This window comes from Amphiura filiformis, chromosome 5 (genome assembly GCF_039555335.1).
Source record: "Amphiura filiformis chromosome 5, Afil_fr2py, whole genome shotgun sequence".
Taxonomy (NCBI): Eukaryota; Metazoa; Echinodermata; class Ophiuroidea; order Amphilepidida; family Amphiuridae; genus Amphiura; species Amphiura filiformis.
This window is the reverse complement of record NC_092632.1, coordinates 47,990,806-48,009,655: the sequence shown is the minus strand read 5'-3', so window position 1 is coordinate 48,009,655 and position 18,850 is coordinate 47,990,806. Positions and strand designations below refer to the sequence as shown.

The 18,850-nt window shown below is 35.3% G+C and overlaps 1 protein-coding gene across 2 annotated transcripts in view; it reads right to left on the bottom strand.

Moving 5' to 3' along the window:
• Window positions 1-4,828: 4,828 nt before the first annotated feature.
• The window catches only part of LOC140153270 (visual system homeobox 2-like), a 28,019-nt gene continuing 13,997 nt past the window's right edge, over window positions 4,829-18,850 (bottom strand). The window contains exons 2-6 of one of the 2 annotated variants that reach the window (XM_072175973.1): window positions 17,727-17,838; window positions 15,644-15,767; window positions 9,635-9,815; window positions 8,627-8,656; window positions 4,829-8,355 (exon numbers count right to left, since the gene is read on the bottom strand). In XM_072175973.1, the coding sequence (XP_072032074.1) occupies window positions 7,907-8,355; window positions 8,627-8,656; window positions 9,635-9,815; window positions 15,644-15,767; window positions 17,727-17,838 (896 nt within the window). In that variant the 3' untranslated portion in view covers window positions 4,829-7,906. The remainder of the gene's footprint in view (window positions 8,356-8,626; window positions 8,657-9,634; window positions 9,816-15,643; window positions 15,768-17,726; window positions 17,839-18,850) is intronic. The other variant, XM_072175974.1, reaches the window with a different exon arrangement.

Here is an 18,850-nt window from a genome sequence, read left to right as displayed (position 1 = left end):
GGTCATTGGTTTTTATAATATTTTAATATTATGTGCACCTTTTCACGCACCCTATACAATTTTTTCTTCCAAGGTAATAACGTAGAGCATTTATAATGAGAAATAAGGGATTAAGCCAATTTGTAATAAATAACAGTTAAATGAACAGATATCCTATTGATAAGGGCCATCATATCACCCAAGGTGTTTCATCAATCGTATTGGAAATAACTCACAATAGAAATCAAAGAAATGTATTGTGAATTCACACGGTCCGTCAATAGTCATCAATATAACTGGACTCAATTGGAGGGCCCCATCCTGAGTCACTTTGTGTGCTGAGGCCTTGTTAAGCACCCTTGCTGGTAAATACGACACTAATAGGCCCTATCAAACCAGTTAATTGGGTAGGCCTACTACTATGGATGCTGGAGCCTTGGTTTGCTTTTATTGTATTCACAAGTTTGGTGATATTTTTACTTTTGACAGGGTATTACCGTATTAGGCCCTATTAATGATTTTTTAAACATGTTTATATGTCTGTGATGTGATGTGATGTGAACTTTTACGAGTTGTCATTTCAAAATATGTATGTATTGTATACGATGATATATTTTCATGGTTTTCATTTGTGTCTCTTGATCGTCATGATTATATAAATTTTATAAGAAGAGAAAGAAAAAATCCAAATGAACTACCAAATGATATGTGTTTCATATATTTGGAATCAGATTTCAAACTTTTTGGATTTAATATTTTCAATCTTTTTCAATTGGAAAGGATTCGTTCCTAATTCCATCCTTCAAAACAATGAAAATCAATAAAATCAATCCTTAAAACTGAAAATTCAATCGAAAAGATTTGCTCCTAACTTTTAATCGCTAAAAGATTGAGAATCACTCCTTTTGGTTAGATAAAAAATGAAAATTCATATCAGTCGACCATGTCAACTAAATATACAGTCGAAAACGATTTGTCCCTAATTCGGGATGACAAAAGATTGAATATTCAATCATTTTGATTGTCTATTCAATTGGGCAATTTAAAATAGAAGGTGATGGATAGAAAGTGGAGAAATACAGAAGTGAAAACGGGAAGTATGATTAGCAAGATGAAGAAAAATGATTGAATTATTTGATTGTCGATTTGTTCACGTTGGCAATCATTTAATAAGATATTTGCAAAGAGAACCCATTTGGAGAAAACGTCTCTCAAACTAACATATAGGCCTATCTTGTATTATACTTGATTATAAATTATACTGTAGTTACGAATTTTGCTAATCACCATACAAATGTAGGCCAATTATTTAATAAAATATGTAAATAAATTTCAATTAAGTAACAAGTTTAACGTTTTATTTTGAAAATGACATCCATACCGTGTACATTTGCAGAGGCGATTTATCAATTTTCATATAATTTTCTTATAACATTATTGCTTCCCATGTAACTTAAAGACACTTTATTAAGCAAAAGAATGGTACAGTCACATCGTTACAGTGATTAGCAGTATATTTTAATCATATTTACCCCGGATTTGCGACAAAAATTAAATGACGAAGTAGGCCTACTTAGGTAATTACTCGCCTCTTATCATGCTTATACATGAGTTGCGTGTTATGAACCAGTAGCCTTTAGGACTGCGTCAACCGTTGTGGGGAGTTGCACACGGGGTTTGAGAACACGGTTAGTTATACTGAGTTGATCTAGATTAGTCCGAATTGAATAGGCAGCATCTCGTACCGGGTAAATATTTTTGTTTTGTTTGCAACGCTTATTATATTCTGGGGATTTTTACCTCTATAAATTGTCTCTTCCTCTTTTGACCCGTCATAAGTTGCTCTCCCCTGTCCTCCTTCGCTGGGCCTGACAAAATTTCACTCAATCAAACACACCCCACTCTCCCCTTCCCCCACACACCTCACTCACTCACCTCTTTTGACCCGTCATAAGTTGCTCTCCCCTGTCCTCCTTCGCTGGGCCTGACAAAATTTCACTCAATCAAACACACCCCACTCTCCCCTTCCCCCACACACCTCACTCACCCACCCCGCCCCACTCGCACATTTAATGAACAGAAATGAAACGGGACATAAATCAAATGCAACGCCGGTCGTTATTAAGAGATCAATGATTTTCCACTCAATAACTAGCCACTTGACTTCCTTATTGTATTCTTACTTCAATTTACCTTCTTTTTTCATAGATTTATCTTGATTTCTTTCATTCTTGAAAATACGTATAAATACAGGGTCTAATTATCGGCCAGTGATATACCTTCGTTTCTGTAACACTAACACAGGCAAACCTCTTAATATAACTTAATTTTCTCACATTGAATAGATATTTTGCTATAATAACAAGTACTTTTCTGTTATAATTAATTATCTGCTATGAATTGATTCGCCAATGTGGGTTTTTTTTTTTTTTGAGGTTATTATTTATTTATTTATTTATTTGCCTTATATTTTATGCTATCTTGTTATTCTAGAATTAATATATGTTATAATATAGAGCTTATTATTTGCCTATTGGCCCATTTATAGAGATAAATAGAAAAGAGGTGTATTCTACATATTTCAGTATCATGCACTGATGATGGTTTTGGTATGACGACGATGATGAATCCGCAGTTCGTGCCTGGCCCGCGGTTGAGGATCTGTGATGGAGGCTATACATACCGTAACTCGTTGCTTTTGCTATCTTCAGTAGATAGCAGTATACCAATTACCAATGTCCGGCAATTTGCATTCGTTTAAAGAATTTAAAAATGAAAAAAAAAATCATCAATATGGACAGTTCAGTCGTCTGCAAAACTCCCCCCCACCCCGGATCCGAGGGAGAAAATTTAACGGTTTGGGGGCGATTTTGATTAAAATTTTAGCAGCATTTTTTTAACGAAGTTTCTATCAATATCACTGCAAACGATGACATAACCGGGGAAATCAGTTTCCTTAAGATCAGGACGTTAACAAGATTGGTTCGTTTGCAAGTCCATGGTGATTCAGAAGAATTTGTGTGTTTAAAAAAATCAGTATCACTCAACATAGCCTATCAATCAACCAATAGATAAATAAATACGCAAGCACGGTGTTTTCGATCATCTTCTACGTGTTAATTCACTGTGTTCTTGTTCATTAATTATTATGAATGCATGGTCACAGTTCTTTTTATAATTATAAATAAGGACCGTTTTTATATGTAAAGATGGGGAAACTTGTTTAAGTAAAGCGCTATCGTAATATCTAAGTTGCACGTCATACGCTTATAAATGTACATGTATCAAACTATACTTCACGGAAAATAGAAGGGCGTGAAAAGGTGTAAATTACATTTTCAATAGCATCGCCGTATATCTAGAATATGTGAAATAAAAGAAAACTTTGAAGACATTAGCCATAATGGCTCAATGGGACCTAAATTAAAAGATATTTTTTGCGATGGTATCACGTCCGCCATTGTCAATTTGTAGATAAACATGACCAATTTGCAAGTGACTTGCCTTATGATGAGCACGCATCTCCACTTACTCACTGTGCTTCAACCACCGAATTGTCTAATTACACGTTTACGAGCCTTTTTGCCGCTTGGAAGAAGCACAAGTGAAGCCTTTTAATACAAATTAATTTCATTTTCAACTCAAAGTCACTTTATATATATTTATAGGCGCGTCGTCGTCCTGATAAATATATTATAATAACTATATGGAGATGCCGTTAATTTGGATGAGCGTAAAATCTTACTCGTCCATTCGTGCATCCAATTTGAAAACTATGAACATATTGATATGTAATGGTCGTAATTATATAATGTCGGATAGTGATAATCATCATCAGAATGAAAGGACATACAGACAGACACAGCGGAAGACAGACAGATAACCAAGCCCAAGTAGTAGACAGGTCCGTTCACGAAAATTGATGTGAACGGTCAGTATTATGTCCCTGTTAACGCCAAATCCGGCTTAAAATGTGTGTGGGGTGGGTGGGGGGTGGGTGTGGGGGGTGACACCAGGCCAAAATTGTTAACAAAGTGGCTGAAAAGAACATAAAAATGGGTCATTTTGCCGAAAAGTGGGGGACACACGCCCTGCCCCCCCCCCCCCCGGATTGACGCCAATGGTCCCGGGATGTGTTCAAACGATCTTGGAGGGTTGGAAAGGTTGAAGTTCATTTGACTTCGATTTTTGCCGATACTGTATACAGGCGTGAGTGTGGAGGTACTATATTATAAACTGAGCTCAAAAAGAAACTTATAATTTTTCACAAGGTCATATCTTGAATTTGAGCACCAAAAGTAATGACCCTGTTATTCATCTTCAGGCCTGTATGTATATAGCTCAAGTTCAGGACTATTGCCCACCCCACCCCTTGAGTTGACCGTTATTATTGACCGGTATTATAATAGTTCTTACTAGTTCTTTTTTGAAAGGTCCCTAAGGCACTCAACTTAGAAGTGGTTCCGCCCGGTTCCGTCCGGTTTTCATTGCTTAGAACAATAGAAACCGGACGGAACCGCGGTTTATAGGCAAGTCCCTACTTCCCGACGCCTGTTGATACGTCACTTCTAAAGTTGAGTTCCCCCTCCCAGGAAAAGGTCTTGTGAGCAAAATGATGCCAGGTAATTTAACAAAATGGTCAAAAAAGGCATACAAAATTAAGATATCACGGCGGCTACGCCAGTATCCCATAGGGGGAGGGGGCAATAAGTTCCAGGGGGAAGCTTCCCTCTTACCTTGGCTACGCCACTGTTGCATCGTCAGTGTCAATGTGTTAATCCAGATTAACTTTGTGACAGACGCAGTCCATTAAAAATGCAAAGAGACTATAGAGAGCTTCATTGACAAGTTGTTTTATTTAATTTCGTTTTATATAAAAAAAAAAATCTATGAATTAATTAATATAGTTTCAAAACTGAGACTATACATGATCGCCAACCATGAGCGACTGATTGCTGGTCAGTATATAAAATTGGTAATTTCTTATACTCCAAAAAGTATGCATTATACGGTCCAGTTGAGACAAGCAATCGCTCAAAAGAGCGACTGGTCATTAGAATTACTTAAATTATGCCATGGTCGGTCTGATAAAGTTGGACGTTTTACGGATGTTTTTCTATTGCGACAGACGCAGTCCCAACATTTACGTAGCGAGAACCAAAAACACCAACGTCTGACTGTAGTAAAAACGTCCGGAAAACATCGGCAAACATTTTTTAAATTTCAAGTTCCCATGCCTGTTGAAAAGTTGGACACGCTTTTCTTTACCTGATTTGGGTGTCCTGAATTCATACACAAGTGAGGTAATATAAAGGGTCTAAAATAAACATGCTCAAATTTGATACTTATATAAGGATCACAAAATATTAAGTTGTGCGCTTACGACCTATATTATATTCATATTATATAATAATATGGTTAAGTTTACGAGTTATGTACTGTGTGACAAATATCATCTATGTGAAATTTCAGGCTGTACTCGTAAAAAATAACAGTAACTATTACAGACTTGGTCCTCATCATGTCCATTATAAAAATGTAACCATTCTACATTCTAAAATGATGCAGATTAGGGCACAGCTTCCTTAATTTAAGTATATATATTTTTCAACATTATGATATTAAAAACGTTATTATAAAATACCATGATTGTTTTTCCCATAAATGTTTCAAACGTTTTCAAAACATAATAAAGATGTTTAATAATATTTAAACGGGAAAATAGGTTAAATAACTGAAGTTGAAAATGTCCTCAAAACGTTTTATGACCTTAAAGCCTGTATAACACATCAACATTTTAAATGCTTTCCGAAAACCTTTGTACACCATTTGAAAATGTTGTTAACAAAGTTGTGTGTTTGCTTGGGTCTCGACAAGAGACAGGAAAAATACTTATTATGAAGCATTTGTACATAATTACGTTTGAGTTACGATCAATTGACACAACCGATGACAATACGTACGTAACTCGCCCAACAAAATACACGAACCCACAGAGTTACCGGTCTTAAATAGACATAAAGTACCATTTAACATGGAATGTTTTTCTTATGAAGCATTTTATACATATTTTGACGTAAAATACGCACGAGTGCACAAACCTGCATGTACGTTATAAAAGTCTTTAAGAGACACGGAATACTTGATATAGATATTGACATTTTGATATTTTCTTATATCACTATTTTTTGTTAACGAGGAAGCCGGCATGGCAGCCAGAGCAGTTCTAGGGCGAACCAAACCTGCCGGGTTATCAAATTAATCAATGACAAAGTTATCTCTGAATTTAACAGGTGCCAATTGATATTTTAATGTTATTGCATCAATTAGCATCTGTCAAATTCAGAGATAAATGTGTCGTCACTGATTATTTTGATAAGCATGGGTTCACCCCAGAAGAATTCCTCCGGCAGGGCTTCTTGTCTTGTTGATAAGTTAGCTAAAACGTAACTTTGACATAACCACGCAACCATGATATGACCAGAGACATAAAATACCAATTGATATGAACATTTCGAGAAATTTGTATACATGATTTAAGTTTACGTGACAAGATAACGTAACAAACATGCCACAGTATCGACAAGTTGTTTTTTCTTATTGCAGCATTTTGTACATTTCGTTTGCGTGACCATGAATTACAGAAACGTGGTGTACCGGACATGAAATACCAAATATGGCTACATGTTTCTTATTTTCATATGCAGCATTTTGTACATTTTAATTTTTGTGTGATAATGAGTTAATGACCAACATGACGTAATTGTGACGTCGCCCACGCAATAGAGTAGACAGCGTTACCATTCTCAAAATAGAAGCATTTTCGTAAATCATTTTGTGCATATTTTCCGCCATAAAAGCTAGTACATTTATAAAATTTATCCAATAAAACATCCCAACAACTTTTTTGATAAATTCCACCATGTGCATGGGACCAGTGTCACAATTATGTACAAAAACTGACATGTGTATATAGTATATGAAGAGACTTGTTCCTTGAGAAGCCATATGACTGCTGGGTTATCACAGTTCACTGCTGGTGTTTTAGGCCCCTCTTTCCCCCATTAATCTACAAATACACTTTAGTGGTTCTAGGAAATTACAAGAACCCCAAACTGGTTATTCCATTACAGAACCTTTTCCATGTCCAAAATGGTTCTTTCTAGCCTTTGTAGAATATTTTAGTACATACATGACAGCGTAAGAACCTTTTTAGGTTCGGAATGTTTTCTAAGAGTTTATTGCTGTCTACTGAAGATAGCGCAACATTTATCTTGATATAACTCTTGAAGATAAAGCACCATTAATTAATTTATGCATCCACTTCTCAATTAGTCACCCTGGATAAGATCCACTCTTTGATCAAACAGGTTATTTTTTGAATAAAATGATGTATTAATGTCGCATGTATGCCAAAATAGGCTTAATCATATTTCATTTGAATGAACCCTCTACAAATTGCAAAATCACATAAATAAATGGGACATTTAACAACCACTTTGTGGGTGTGTGTGGGTGTTTAACAGCAAATTTAAATCATTGCTCCCGTGGTGACTTTGGAATTTGAACTTTCCTAAAAAGGGAACATTATTTATGTGGTATGTGTTTGTTTCTCTCAGTGTGCACAAAAATGACAAATGCACCAAAAATACTGAGTAATGACTCGTGAACAAGAACTTTCATACAACGAACATTCATAATGTGCATGAGAAATATACATTTTTTTATAAAGATTAACTTTCAGATGAGCTCATTCAGCTCAATAACAGCAAGAACAACGACATCATGACATATACATCAGGGTTTCATTAAAGATCAAATATTCATATAAATTATAATTTTTAATATTATGTACAAAACTTTCGAGTATAATTTTCATTCTACATGATTGCACCGCCGTGATCATAATCAGTTCAGAAAAGGATTGTCAGTGATAGTCTATTCTTTGATCAGAATGATCAATTTGTTCAATATCATTCGATTCCACATCAATATCATCGACTTCTGGGGAATTTGTCCGGCTGTAATGAAGCATTTCTTCCACTCTATGTGATGATGCAGAGGTACTTTCATCAGTTGTGGGGGTTCTGTTACTACTACTCAATTTATCGTGAATGTCTTTACTTTCATCCGGAAGCACCCCTAGTTTTACGCTGTGTTCCAACGCTTTTGCTCGCAACGACGCGATACTGTCCGAACGTAACTTATCAGCTTCGTGTGTTGTGTCCTCCATTGGGGTTGGGGTGGTCATTTTATCGGCAATTTTCGGCTCAGGACTGCTGCTTTTCTGCTGGAGATGTAAGGATTCGTTTGTTTCAAGATCTTCATCTCTGTCCTTCATTTTACCGCCTGATTCGACTGATTTCTTGTGCATACCTGCAGATATAGATGAGAGAAAAAAAAGTAATTGTTAAATTGTGCTATAAACTTTGGTTATAAGGTACCACAGTGTGCTCACGTGAAGTATCTAATCGCCCCAGTTTAATATAGTTATCATAATAAGTTTGTCTTTCTGTCTTCTAAATGACTCAACCACCTTATAAGAATTCAAGATCAATTTGACCAAGTTATAGGCCTATACATTACCAACTTCCTCTGCTAATAACTTTTAAATTGAAGTTGAAAAGGAAACAAGAGTCTAACTAACCTTCCATCCGATCAGTGATAATCTTGTTATCTGTGCAAGGGAACAAAATAGGTCATGGATAATCACTGGTAATGGTAATGTCATAAACATATTTTTCAAAGATAAGAAGGATCAGAAAATTTAAATTGTCAAATCTGTGTCAAAGAGTGCTCAAAATTCTCATCATATTAGACACTATTTTTGTTTTTCATATGCTTACAGCATCAGATTTGCTTCCATTCTTTGTTTCCGTCAAAGTACTAAAGCTTTTAAGACAATTCTAACATATTTTCATCCGATAGTTCAAACTATAATCCCTGAAGCTTTTCCCTATTTTATAATTTATAAAGAGGATTTATTTTCATCATATCAGTCTAAAAGCTGCATACTGTTGATTAGTTGTAAGCCTATAACACTGGTCATATTGATATTATGAAATATTTACATTTATCGTGCAACAAAAACACCAATTCCCTTTTTATTCAATTTGAAACAAACATTCAAATAACTCAATAATAGCGATCAAATCAATTTCAAGAAAGACACTACGCTTATAATTTAGTTTAAAATAAACAATAACAACGAAAACAACAAAATAATACTAAAAGCTATCATTACAACGCGTGAAATACATATTTACTATCAGCAGTAGATAGCATGCATCTGGAGCATCAGTCTTTGGAATCAAATTTTTACATGCGTGGCTATTGCTATCAGCAGTAGATAACATACTACTATAAGTCACTAATGCTCTCTAGCTTGCATTTATATTTATGTTAAGAATTTGACAACTATTTGTGATGCTGAAACGCACGTTGCTATAAACAGAAGATTGATTGTCAAAAACATTGTTATCTCTATGTCACGAGCATTGCTATCAGCAGTAGATAGCAAAAACATATACAACATTAATGCTACCGGTAAAGTGACCAATTGTATTGCAGTTTATCCTTTCAGCAGTTAGTGCATATCTAACGCAATTTTACACAATGTGCAGCTATACCGAGGTAATATAGCAGCCACACTCACCTAATAACCACGGCGCACAGCAGTCTCCGTTCTCATCTTCTGCCGATTTCAGTATGCTCTCCGGTAATGGCAGTGAGTGTCGCACCATAGCGCCGTACAATCCGTACTCAGCCATTACACTGCTGCGTCCCCAGCATTTCTCGCGCTTCCTCCACTTGGCCCGTCTGTTTTGAAACCATACCTGTTGTGAAGATATAGAAATATTTAAAAGATGAACATCTAGTATGAAGTCGTGGAAATGCCTAATATATAAATGCGATATATAACAATTTGTTGTCAACCTTATTTATCAAACTGTTAGCTTGATTGACCTATCCCACAATTTATCAAGCTGGCCCATTCGTTTACAATTTATTAATTTTTGCATAAAATAAGGTAAAATGTACAGTTTGAGGCCCGGATTTCTGGGTTATATAGTTTGATCATTGAAAGTTCAGAATTGAGTAAGGGTTAGTGGCAGAGATGGGGTAAGGGTAACCAATGCAAGCTGATGCAGGTTGATGTCTGCCTCAGTTCTAAAATCAATTTCAACACGTTCACAAAATCAAATGATAGCACCCTCATCCAAATGAGCTTTATCTTTCCAATCTTTTCAAAAACAAGTAAAATATTAATGGCAAATATTTCAAATATATTCTGGAGTTTTGTTGTTTTTCTATTATGCTTAGCCTTGATCACGTGGCGATAACCGTATTGCACTAAGTGTTAAGTCTATAAAAACGACAGACAGATTATATTTCAACAATTAGAATTAAGCAAAAAGTGCATTTTGTTTGAGATTATAATATATTTTCCATGATTAGAAATAAAATTTACTAGTTTTGAAGTTCTTAACATTTCCGGATGTGATAACTATATATTATCCTCTATAATAGTGCAAATTACACGCTTTAAACGATTTAAACAAGTACGTGAACAATGAATGCCCAAGATGAAATGTATAGAAAATGATATAAAGAAGCATTATATAGAATGTGATAATGATAAACAGATACATAGAATATAACATATACGCGACGTTCTATAACTTCGCCAACAAATCTTGATACAAAATAGCCGCCTCAAATTTGTATCAAACAACCTTTATAATTGAAACGATCTATACAGTCATCGTAACGTAACAATGACATGAATGAAGTGATATCGCCAGGATTAATTGTAAAAACACTACACCCATAGGAATTATAGCTCGACTCTAATTTGATAAATTAGAAAAAAATGATATAAAGGAAAGTGCAAAGATGAATTGTATTGGGCAGCATTATTGAATAATACAGTTGCAAAACACCCGCCAAATGAAAAACTGATAATATCTGAATGGAAATATAGCTTATTTGAAATGTACCTCTGAGATATGTGTAAAGTCAAATAATGAATTGATAATTGGTGTAAATTCCGGTCTACAGAGACCAATGCCTCAGTATACGGTGTCTTTATCTACACGTAATTCACGATAAACTGACCGTCGATTCTGATGAGATAAGTGCGTAATTACGAGATGATTGCAAAACCTTCAATAACACTGTGAATTTAGAGGTGACAATGAAATTATCACTTTATTCATTGCATGATATCGTGCCATAGCCTTCCGTGAATAAAGGTGTAAAAATATCATTTCTTTTATAGTTTTCTCGTTTTGTCAGTTTCAAAGTGGTAGTGATTCATAGCAGTGTTTAATGGAACAAATTGTGACAAAGGTTTCATCCTTTCGCCTTCATCATTTTACACTTCCCCTTTCTTTCCCTTAGGCCCCCTACTCTCCTTCTTTTTTCTTTCTTTCTCCTTTTCTCTTTCTGCTTTCATATTATTTCTTTCTTTCTTTCTTTTCTGCTTTCATATTATTCTTTTCTTTCTTTCTTTCTTTCTTTCTTTCTTTCTTTCTCTTTCTTTTCTCTCTCCCTATCTCTCTCTCTCCCCCTCTCTCTCTCTTTCTTCCCATGCTCTCCACCTCTTTTTCTCCCCCTCTCTCACACATCATTCTATATCTATTTCAGTTCCCCTAATCTTTGCATGTGTATAAATAATGAGAAAAGGACTGTCAACAATGGTATTCCGGAAAATGGGAAAACTACATTACAGTCTTTGTTGTTGCGCTAAGTACCTCGTATATCATGGTGTATATATATGACAATGCTGTGCATCGGGGAGTGTTTAGGGGGTATGGTGCGGAGGTGGGTTGGTTATGGGGATGCGGGGTGTGTGGGTATGGTTGTCCTCTCCCCCCTCTCTCTAGCTGTCTCTCTCCGTGATCATCCATTCCCTATATATCACCCTGTTTACACGTTCTTAGTTTTAATATACTTGTCAGCGTTGCCATCACGTTATGCACAATTCGACATACGTGCTAATAGGTTATTTTATTTCAATATAATGCGCATCATATAAGGTGGGTTATTTCAAAATGAAATATTAAAATGTGAATTGCCAATGAATTTATTTCAAATAAATGCTTCTTGATTTTTTTCTGCTCATTTTTATCAATTTTAAGTCATTTTCAACTAACAATAAGTTCATTGCAAATTTATCATTCAATTGCCAATCGTGTTTTTGATGCGTCTGTAGCTCTGTCTCCATTTTCATTATTCATATTGTACTTCCTTAATCAAATTATACTTAACGCCAAATGCCCACGACTATTGTGTGAAATGAGTGAAAAAAGATGAATCCTTTTTTCTCAATAAATATTATTGACAATCATTAAATAAAATCATGAAAATAGTATTGTCGATGAGTATTAGACTTGCAGCAAGTATAAACAGATGGAAACGTTCATGGAATCATTTTATTTTAAATTTTGAGCACTGTTTAGGCGAAGGAAAAAACCCTGTTCTATGGGCGGACGTACTTGCAAAGTAAGGGTCGGTCGATCGAGATTTGTTGCTTTTGTTTTGTGGCTAAATTATAGAAAGCGCGAAAAAATTGAAAACAAATCTTTACATTTTTAATTTTTTTCAAAACTTGTCTCGCAATCCACTTCGTAAAACGGTTGTTTTAAATTTTATAAAGCTCACAAAAAAGTGTTTTCGTTGCCTTAATGTTAAACATTTCCGTTAGTGAGGGACTCTTGCATGAGAAGTAACGGAATTTTACGTTTGGGGTTTTTGAGCAAAATAACTGAAGTTATTTTCAACTCTTTGACTTGGCAGATGCAACAGCCATCCAGACAAACGTCACTTTCGTCATGCAGGTAACCAATAGACAATTAGATAATTATGTTACCCTTTATAAGATTGCCAGACTATCAAAGTGGGCCTTTATTAAACGTTTTCCCTACCCAAAATGAAGTTTAACCAATGTAATTTACATCTATAAAGCAGCTTTCCAGCCACGAAGGTTACATAGCAGAGGAAACCGTGATTCAATAAAGACAAATTGACAATTTTAAAGTCCAATTTTGTTCATTTTTACGGCCGTTTAAACCATTGGTACACTTTTGACCCACATACTTCCAATATATAAAGGGAGACGTATAGATTGAGTATTACAGTAGCGAGTTTATGATAAGTGCTTCTTAATGCCTCGTTGGATATTGTCTACTCTTTTGTGAAATGGATTGCCCAATATAATTTATAACGTTTCCAATTTATGTTCTACTGTTGCAATTTGTTAATGAAGAGTCTGCGATTACTGCCACGTAATATGCATAAACATTCCCCTCAAATGTTTCTACTTCAACTCTAGAATGTGCTATTCCAGTTGAAATCCATGACTTCTATGGAAGACATGACCTTAATCTCCCACACAGGGTATGTAGATTTCAAATGGAGTCACCCATTCAGGTAACCCCATTTGAAATTCACACTCCATGTGTAGAAGATTTAAGGGTATGTCTCCAATATGGGGTGTGTGGATTTTAACTGGAATAGCAGAAATCTTTGAAGCAAAACTAATAGATTTCAAACATGTTCCAAAACGTCTGCGTTTGTAACAATTTATTTCTAAAAATAATGTACTTTCTCTCTTTACATGCGAGTTATGTTCTCCAAAATTAATAAAATCTGAATGTTGTAAACCAAATGACACAACTCATGTGTTTTAAACAATGCAATTTTATTGATCAGTAGCATAATTCATCATGATTTATCACTTTTTCACTTTATGAAAACAATGTTCAATGTTCAATTTAGTTCCCCAATAATATATAACATGATAAATGTACAAAACAATTCATTGGTAGTAGGAAACCCAAAAGTGAGCAAAGCTCGTTAAAATTGGCCACCTTAGAAACTGTATTTGTATATTCTCGATAGGCCTATAGAAAATTATTCTCAATGTTGTTGCTATATACAACCAAAGAAAAATATGAGAATCAAGTAAAGACAGAAATTTCTTTAATCTTCCGTGGATGACAAATGTGGTCGTCATACAAAATAAACATACAGTATACGGTCATGATGCGGCTAACTCGGATAATGTGCTATCTTCAGTAGATAGCAAGTTTGATCATTATAACAATGGAGTGCATTAAACGTATCCACTCGTCGTTATAATTATGTTATATAGATAAAGAAAGCAACTATACTGTAGTTTTGAACGAGGAAGGTTCCGAAGATATTTGCTATCTTCAGTAGATAGCAAGAGGTCGATATATATGGAAGGCTCTCCTATAGATGTTACTCTGTATCAAAAACCGAGGTATAAGCTCAAACTTGTACACAGTGATCAATTATTATAAATCGGTGCCAACTAATCTCCCATTCACGCTCAAATTGCTAATCATTTATCTTCAGTAAGGCGATATTCCCCGCAGTGTGAGAAATTAAAAACTTACATTGCGCTAACACATTATCCGTAAAATAAGCAATCAGTTTTCTGGTCCATATAACCGTAAAGGATTCCATGTTCTATTTCATTGACTTGGTTCCCCATTTATGATTTAAGCTTGACATGGTTACAGACGCAATCAACTAATTCATTATATCAACTGACAACAAATTACAGGTATGAATTGCATCGATAATTGCTCATTTATAATAAACTTTTACAATAATATTAGGGACAACTCATCACTCATGGCGCGCGGAAATTAGAAAGAGTGGATTGCGTGTCTTCATAAAAATCAATCTTTAGTGTTTTGAAACAAGACTTGCTATATTTTCATTAGCATCATGGTACACGATAAGCCATAGTTGGGGTCTATCATCTTCACCGACAATTGCGGTAATCCTCTTAATTTGTCCCAATCTTCGTCTTGATTATCTTGTCAATTTGGGAGTCATACGGTCGTGAAAGACGCTTTGGTCTCCCATTTCATCACATCAATATCCAATTTCATTTTTTTTTTAAAGATAAGCTTCATTAACAAGCAAACACCGTGTGTCACAAGGTTTAGTATGGCTATTCGATGATCACGACGCGAAGGCATTTTTTTTTTGCTTCACACAGAGCTAATTCATCTCTCGGCTTCTTTTAAAGATACTGTGCAAGTGTAACCCTTCAAATATAATATAAGCTAATTTCCCTACTGAAAATAAAGCCTAAAACCATTCGAGTTATTAGCCTTGATAAAGGCACTGTAAAGTCATAAGTTGAATTCCCTTGCTGTATCTGCTCGTTGGAAAGTAAACATTAATTAGAAATATTGCCTAATTTATGTCTGACCTTATTATATGAAGTGTAATAGGATTTTAATGTACCCCGATAGAAATGTGTCAATATATTATATTTTAACATCTAAAGAAAACGAATTGAAGAAGGGGAATGAAGAGACAAACAGTATACGATGTCGATGAAGAAGGAGAAAGTGAAGAAGTGTGGGAGGGATGAAGAGAATGGAGAAGGAGAAGGAGAAGGAGGCGAAAAAGAAGAAGGGAGGGAGGATGAGGCAAAGAAGAATGGGCAGAGAGGGATGAGGAAAGAGGCGAAAAGAAGAAGGAGGTGGGGAGGAGGCAAATAAGAAGGATAAGAGAGGGAGAAGAGGAAGGAGACAAAGGGACAGAAGAAGAGTAATTAAGGGAAAAGGAAAATAGATTACTGAACGAAATACTGTGTTTTGGGTAGTTAACTCACCTGGATCCTGTCTTCAGGCAGGTCTGTTTTGAGTGCCAACATTTCTCTTGCGTACACATCAGGATAGTGAGCGTCGTTGAACGCTTTCTCTAACTCTTCCAACTGATAGCTCGTAAAAATCGTCCTAAAAAGGTTACAAAACGAAAAACTAATTTAGAATTGTTGTATTGACGACCTTCCTTTTGACTTGTAAACGATTTGCTCACACAACGATAGAGCCATATAACCATCTATGTATCCTTTTCTCATTGACTATTTCCTTCTATCTTTCATGTAATTTGCCACCTGACCTGATGCAGGCCATCAGGATCTGGCCAATTTTATCTAGAATTTACTCAAGCGCAAACACCAACCCGACCATTTTCAATCGGAACAAGCAATTTTTAGATCTCAATTCGATAAACTCGATCAAATCAAGAACTGATGGCCAATTTGTTTGTTTTCCAATAACTCGTTTGCCTCGAGAAAATTAATATTGACGTTTGGTCCATGCTAGGCATGTAAGCCATGGTGATCATGTCATCGCTGGCTATAGCAGCGAAGGCATGCATCACCAGTGATTTTATCACCGAAGATGTGAGTGGTGCAGGTTATACGAACACCAAATGTGACTCGTTCGGCGTCTCCTGCATGCTGTCAAACCCCGATATATCCATAATACATTCATATAATATGCAACATGTAAAACATTTTACATGTTTTAAATCGTTTTGGTTAAGAAGTCAAAGTTTAGAGTGTTCGGTTTTTACAACGAAAATACGTCTCTAAGACGAACTAATACATTTCGTTCATGTCTTCCCTGTTTCTTCCTTATATCCCTTGAGATACAAACATGTTCTTTTTGATCAGTAATTGTTACCCAATCAAACTGCTACATGGTTCAATGTTTGCTGGTGGTACATTATATCATTCGCCTTCAAGTTCAACTTGAGTGATATAATAGCCCTCGCCGCACTATAGAAGATACAGGGGGGGGGCAATAAGGTATACCCGATTGCAAATATTTTAAGTTGAAATTGTCAATTTTAATTGCCAACTTGAATCTGAGTAAAAATTAGTTCAGATAAGTTTTCTTGAGACAATTTTTGGACGTTTTAAGAAGAAAATGCATCTAATTTTGTTAGGAATCTCCTATCACAAAATACTAATGCTTGCGGGCATGGAAAATCAGTGCATGGTTCATTTGGCTATACGTACATATCTATAGCTAGTGAAGAACAGTCCAGCTAGCATGCTAGACGTCTATCTCCCTCGGGCGATTACATTCGGCAAACTATTGTCCAAAAGGCAAAATATCGAACTCTACATGTACATGCAGTCGTTGGGTGATTTGGGGCGTTTCTTCAAAATATTCCAGGCTCAATGTCTTTATGTCAAACTCATTCTTTCCAGGGCCCTTTTTGACCACTTCTATAGGCAAATTTACACAAAAAATGTAGGTCTAATAAGGGACCATTTATTGTTATACTCTTAAACTACTTAATCTCCCTGTGTTTCCTAAGCTAAAATATTAAGAATATCTATATCTTTCCTGTGAGCACGGTGAGTGGTTAAGTTTGAGTCCTTAGCAACATTTTAATAGTGCATATTTTCATCTCCTTGATGACAGCCTTAAGTTGACTATCTTCAGTAGATAGCACAATGTGATAAATTAATAACAGCAAAATGCGCATGATATGTCATCGCTTCAAAGCGCGACAAGAAAAAACAATACAAGTTTGAAGCGTTTGAAGCGTCTGTGGAAACCACAATATTGGAAGAATTCTTGGAATCTGTGAGAAGAGTGATCTATTTTCTTGGTCCAGTAAAAAAATGCTACATGATAACTTTGTAGCTAAATGTCAAGTATAGGATTATTGATATTACGCCAAGAAGAAGTTATACAATTCAAGTCAAACAATACTTGCATCAGAATTCTGCAGTCAATGCGTTAATTTTGCTGTGATATCATGATCTAAATCACTGATCACATTCACTTTGTGATAACAAATGTCAAAATAAATAGAAGAAAAACTTTTTTTTTGACAGAAGTTAAATTTGTTAGGAACGTTTTGCTCACACTTCTAATATGACAGTCTCTTACCTATGACGACGCTTCTTGCGCTTCTTCTTGCCCATCAATGATGCAGGGTTGCTTCCAGGTCTGCCGATGAGACTGCTTCGGTCAGGACTTCCACAGGAATCTTCGTCAATATCTTTAAAGAAACAAAACCCAGCTAAAACAGCTTAATAAACTATGCATGTAATTGATTATAAATTAATGACCCATTGAAGGCGTTTGTCAATTTTAGCTCTTAGGGACGCACCATCACCCACTACATGAGCTATAAAAACTTTCCCCACCTAACTCACAGTGTATAAATGCATGAAAATTTAAAAAAAACTTCGCCACCTTCGGCGGCGAAAAAAAAATTGTCCCGACCACTACATCCTACCCCCTCGAAGTCGAATGGTCATCCCTTATACTCTTTTGTTTCACAACAATGTTTTGTACTTTAGTCAAGAATAATTCTCATTAAAATGTTCACACAATATGTGTTTTTTTATGTGTTCAAATTTTAAATCAGTGCTTATTCTGTTAAATGTTAAAGAACACCATAAACAAAATCACGAACCTGTTAAGTCAAATGAAAATAAAATGTTAAACCCTATTTTAAAAGATTAATTTTCTCACGCGAACTTTACTGACGAAAATGGTATCGATTTTATAATAGCATTTTAGCAATCAGGAATAATAAAAAGTATTAAAATGTTCAAAATTAATGTAGTTTAACAACCTATGTGCAATTACACGAGGAAATAAATTAATTCCGTTGTAACAAGTTTAAGTAACAACCTTGAGAACTGCCGTTTCATAATCACTTCAATATATTTTACCCGATTATAGAAATTGTTGCATGTCGGTGCGCTGAATACTGTCTATATATTCAAGATGTATGTCTTTCTATATCACGGACGGCTAAACGTTACATTGGTATAATTAGACATTAAAGAAATAGGGCGTTTTGCAGGTATAGCCAAAGTGACCCAAAAGAGTGATTGAATTAAGCTTAAATGAAGTCATAATTTAGGCCCCAGTAACACGTCTCACTGTAGTCACTTTACTTTGATAGTTGGCCATTACCAAATCCATCGAGTCGTTAATGAATTTTCAAACTTAAATGAGGGTACGTCAATAGCACAGTATTTAGCCCATATTTTTAAAAT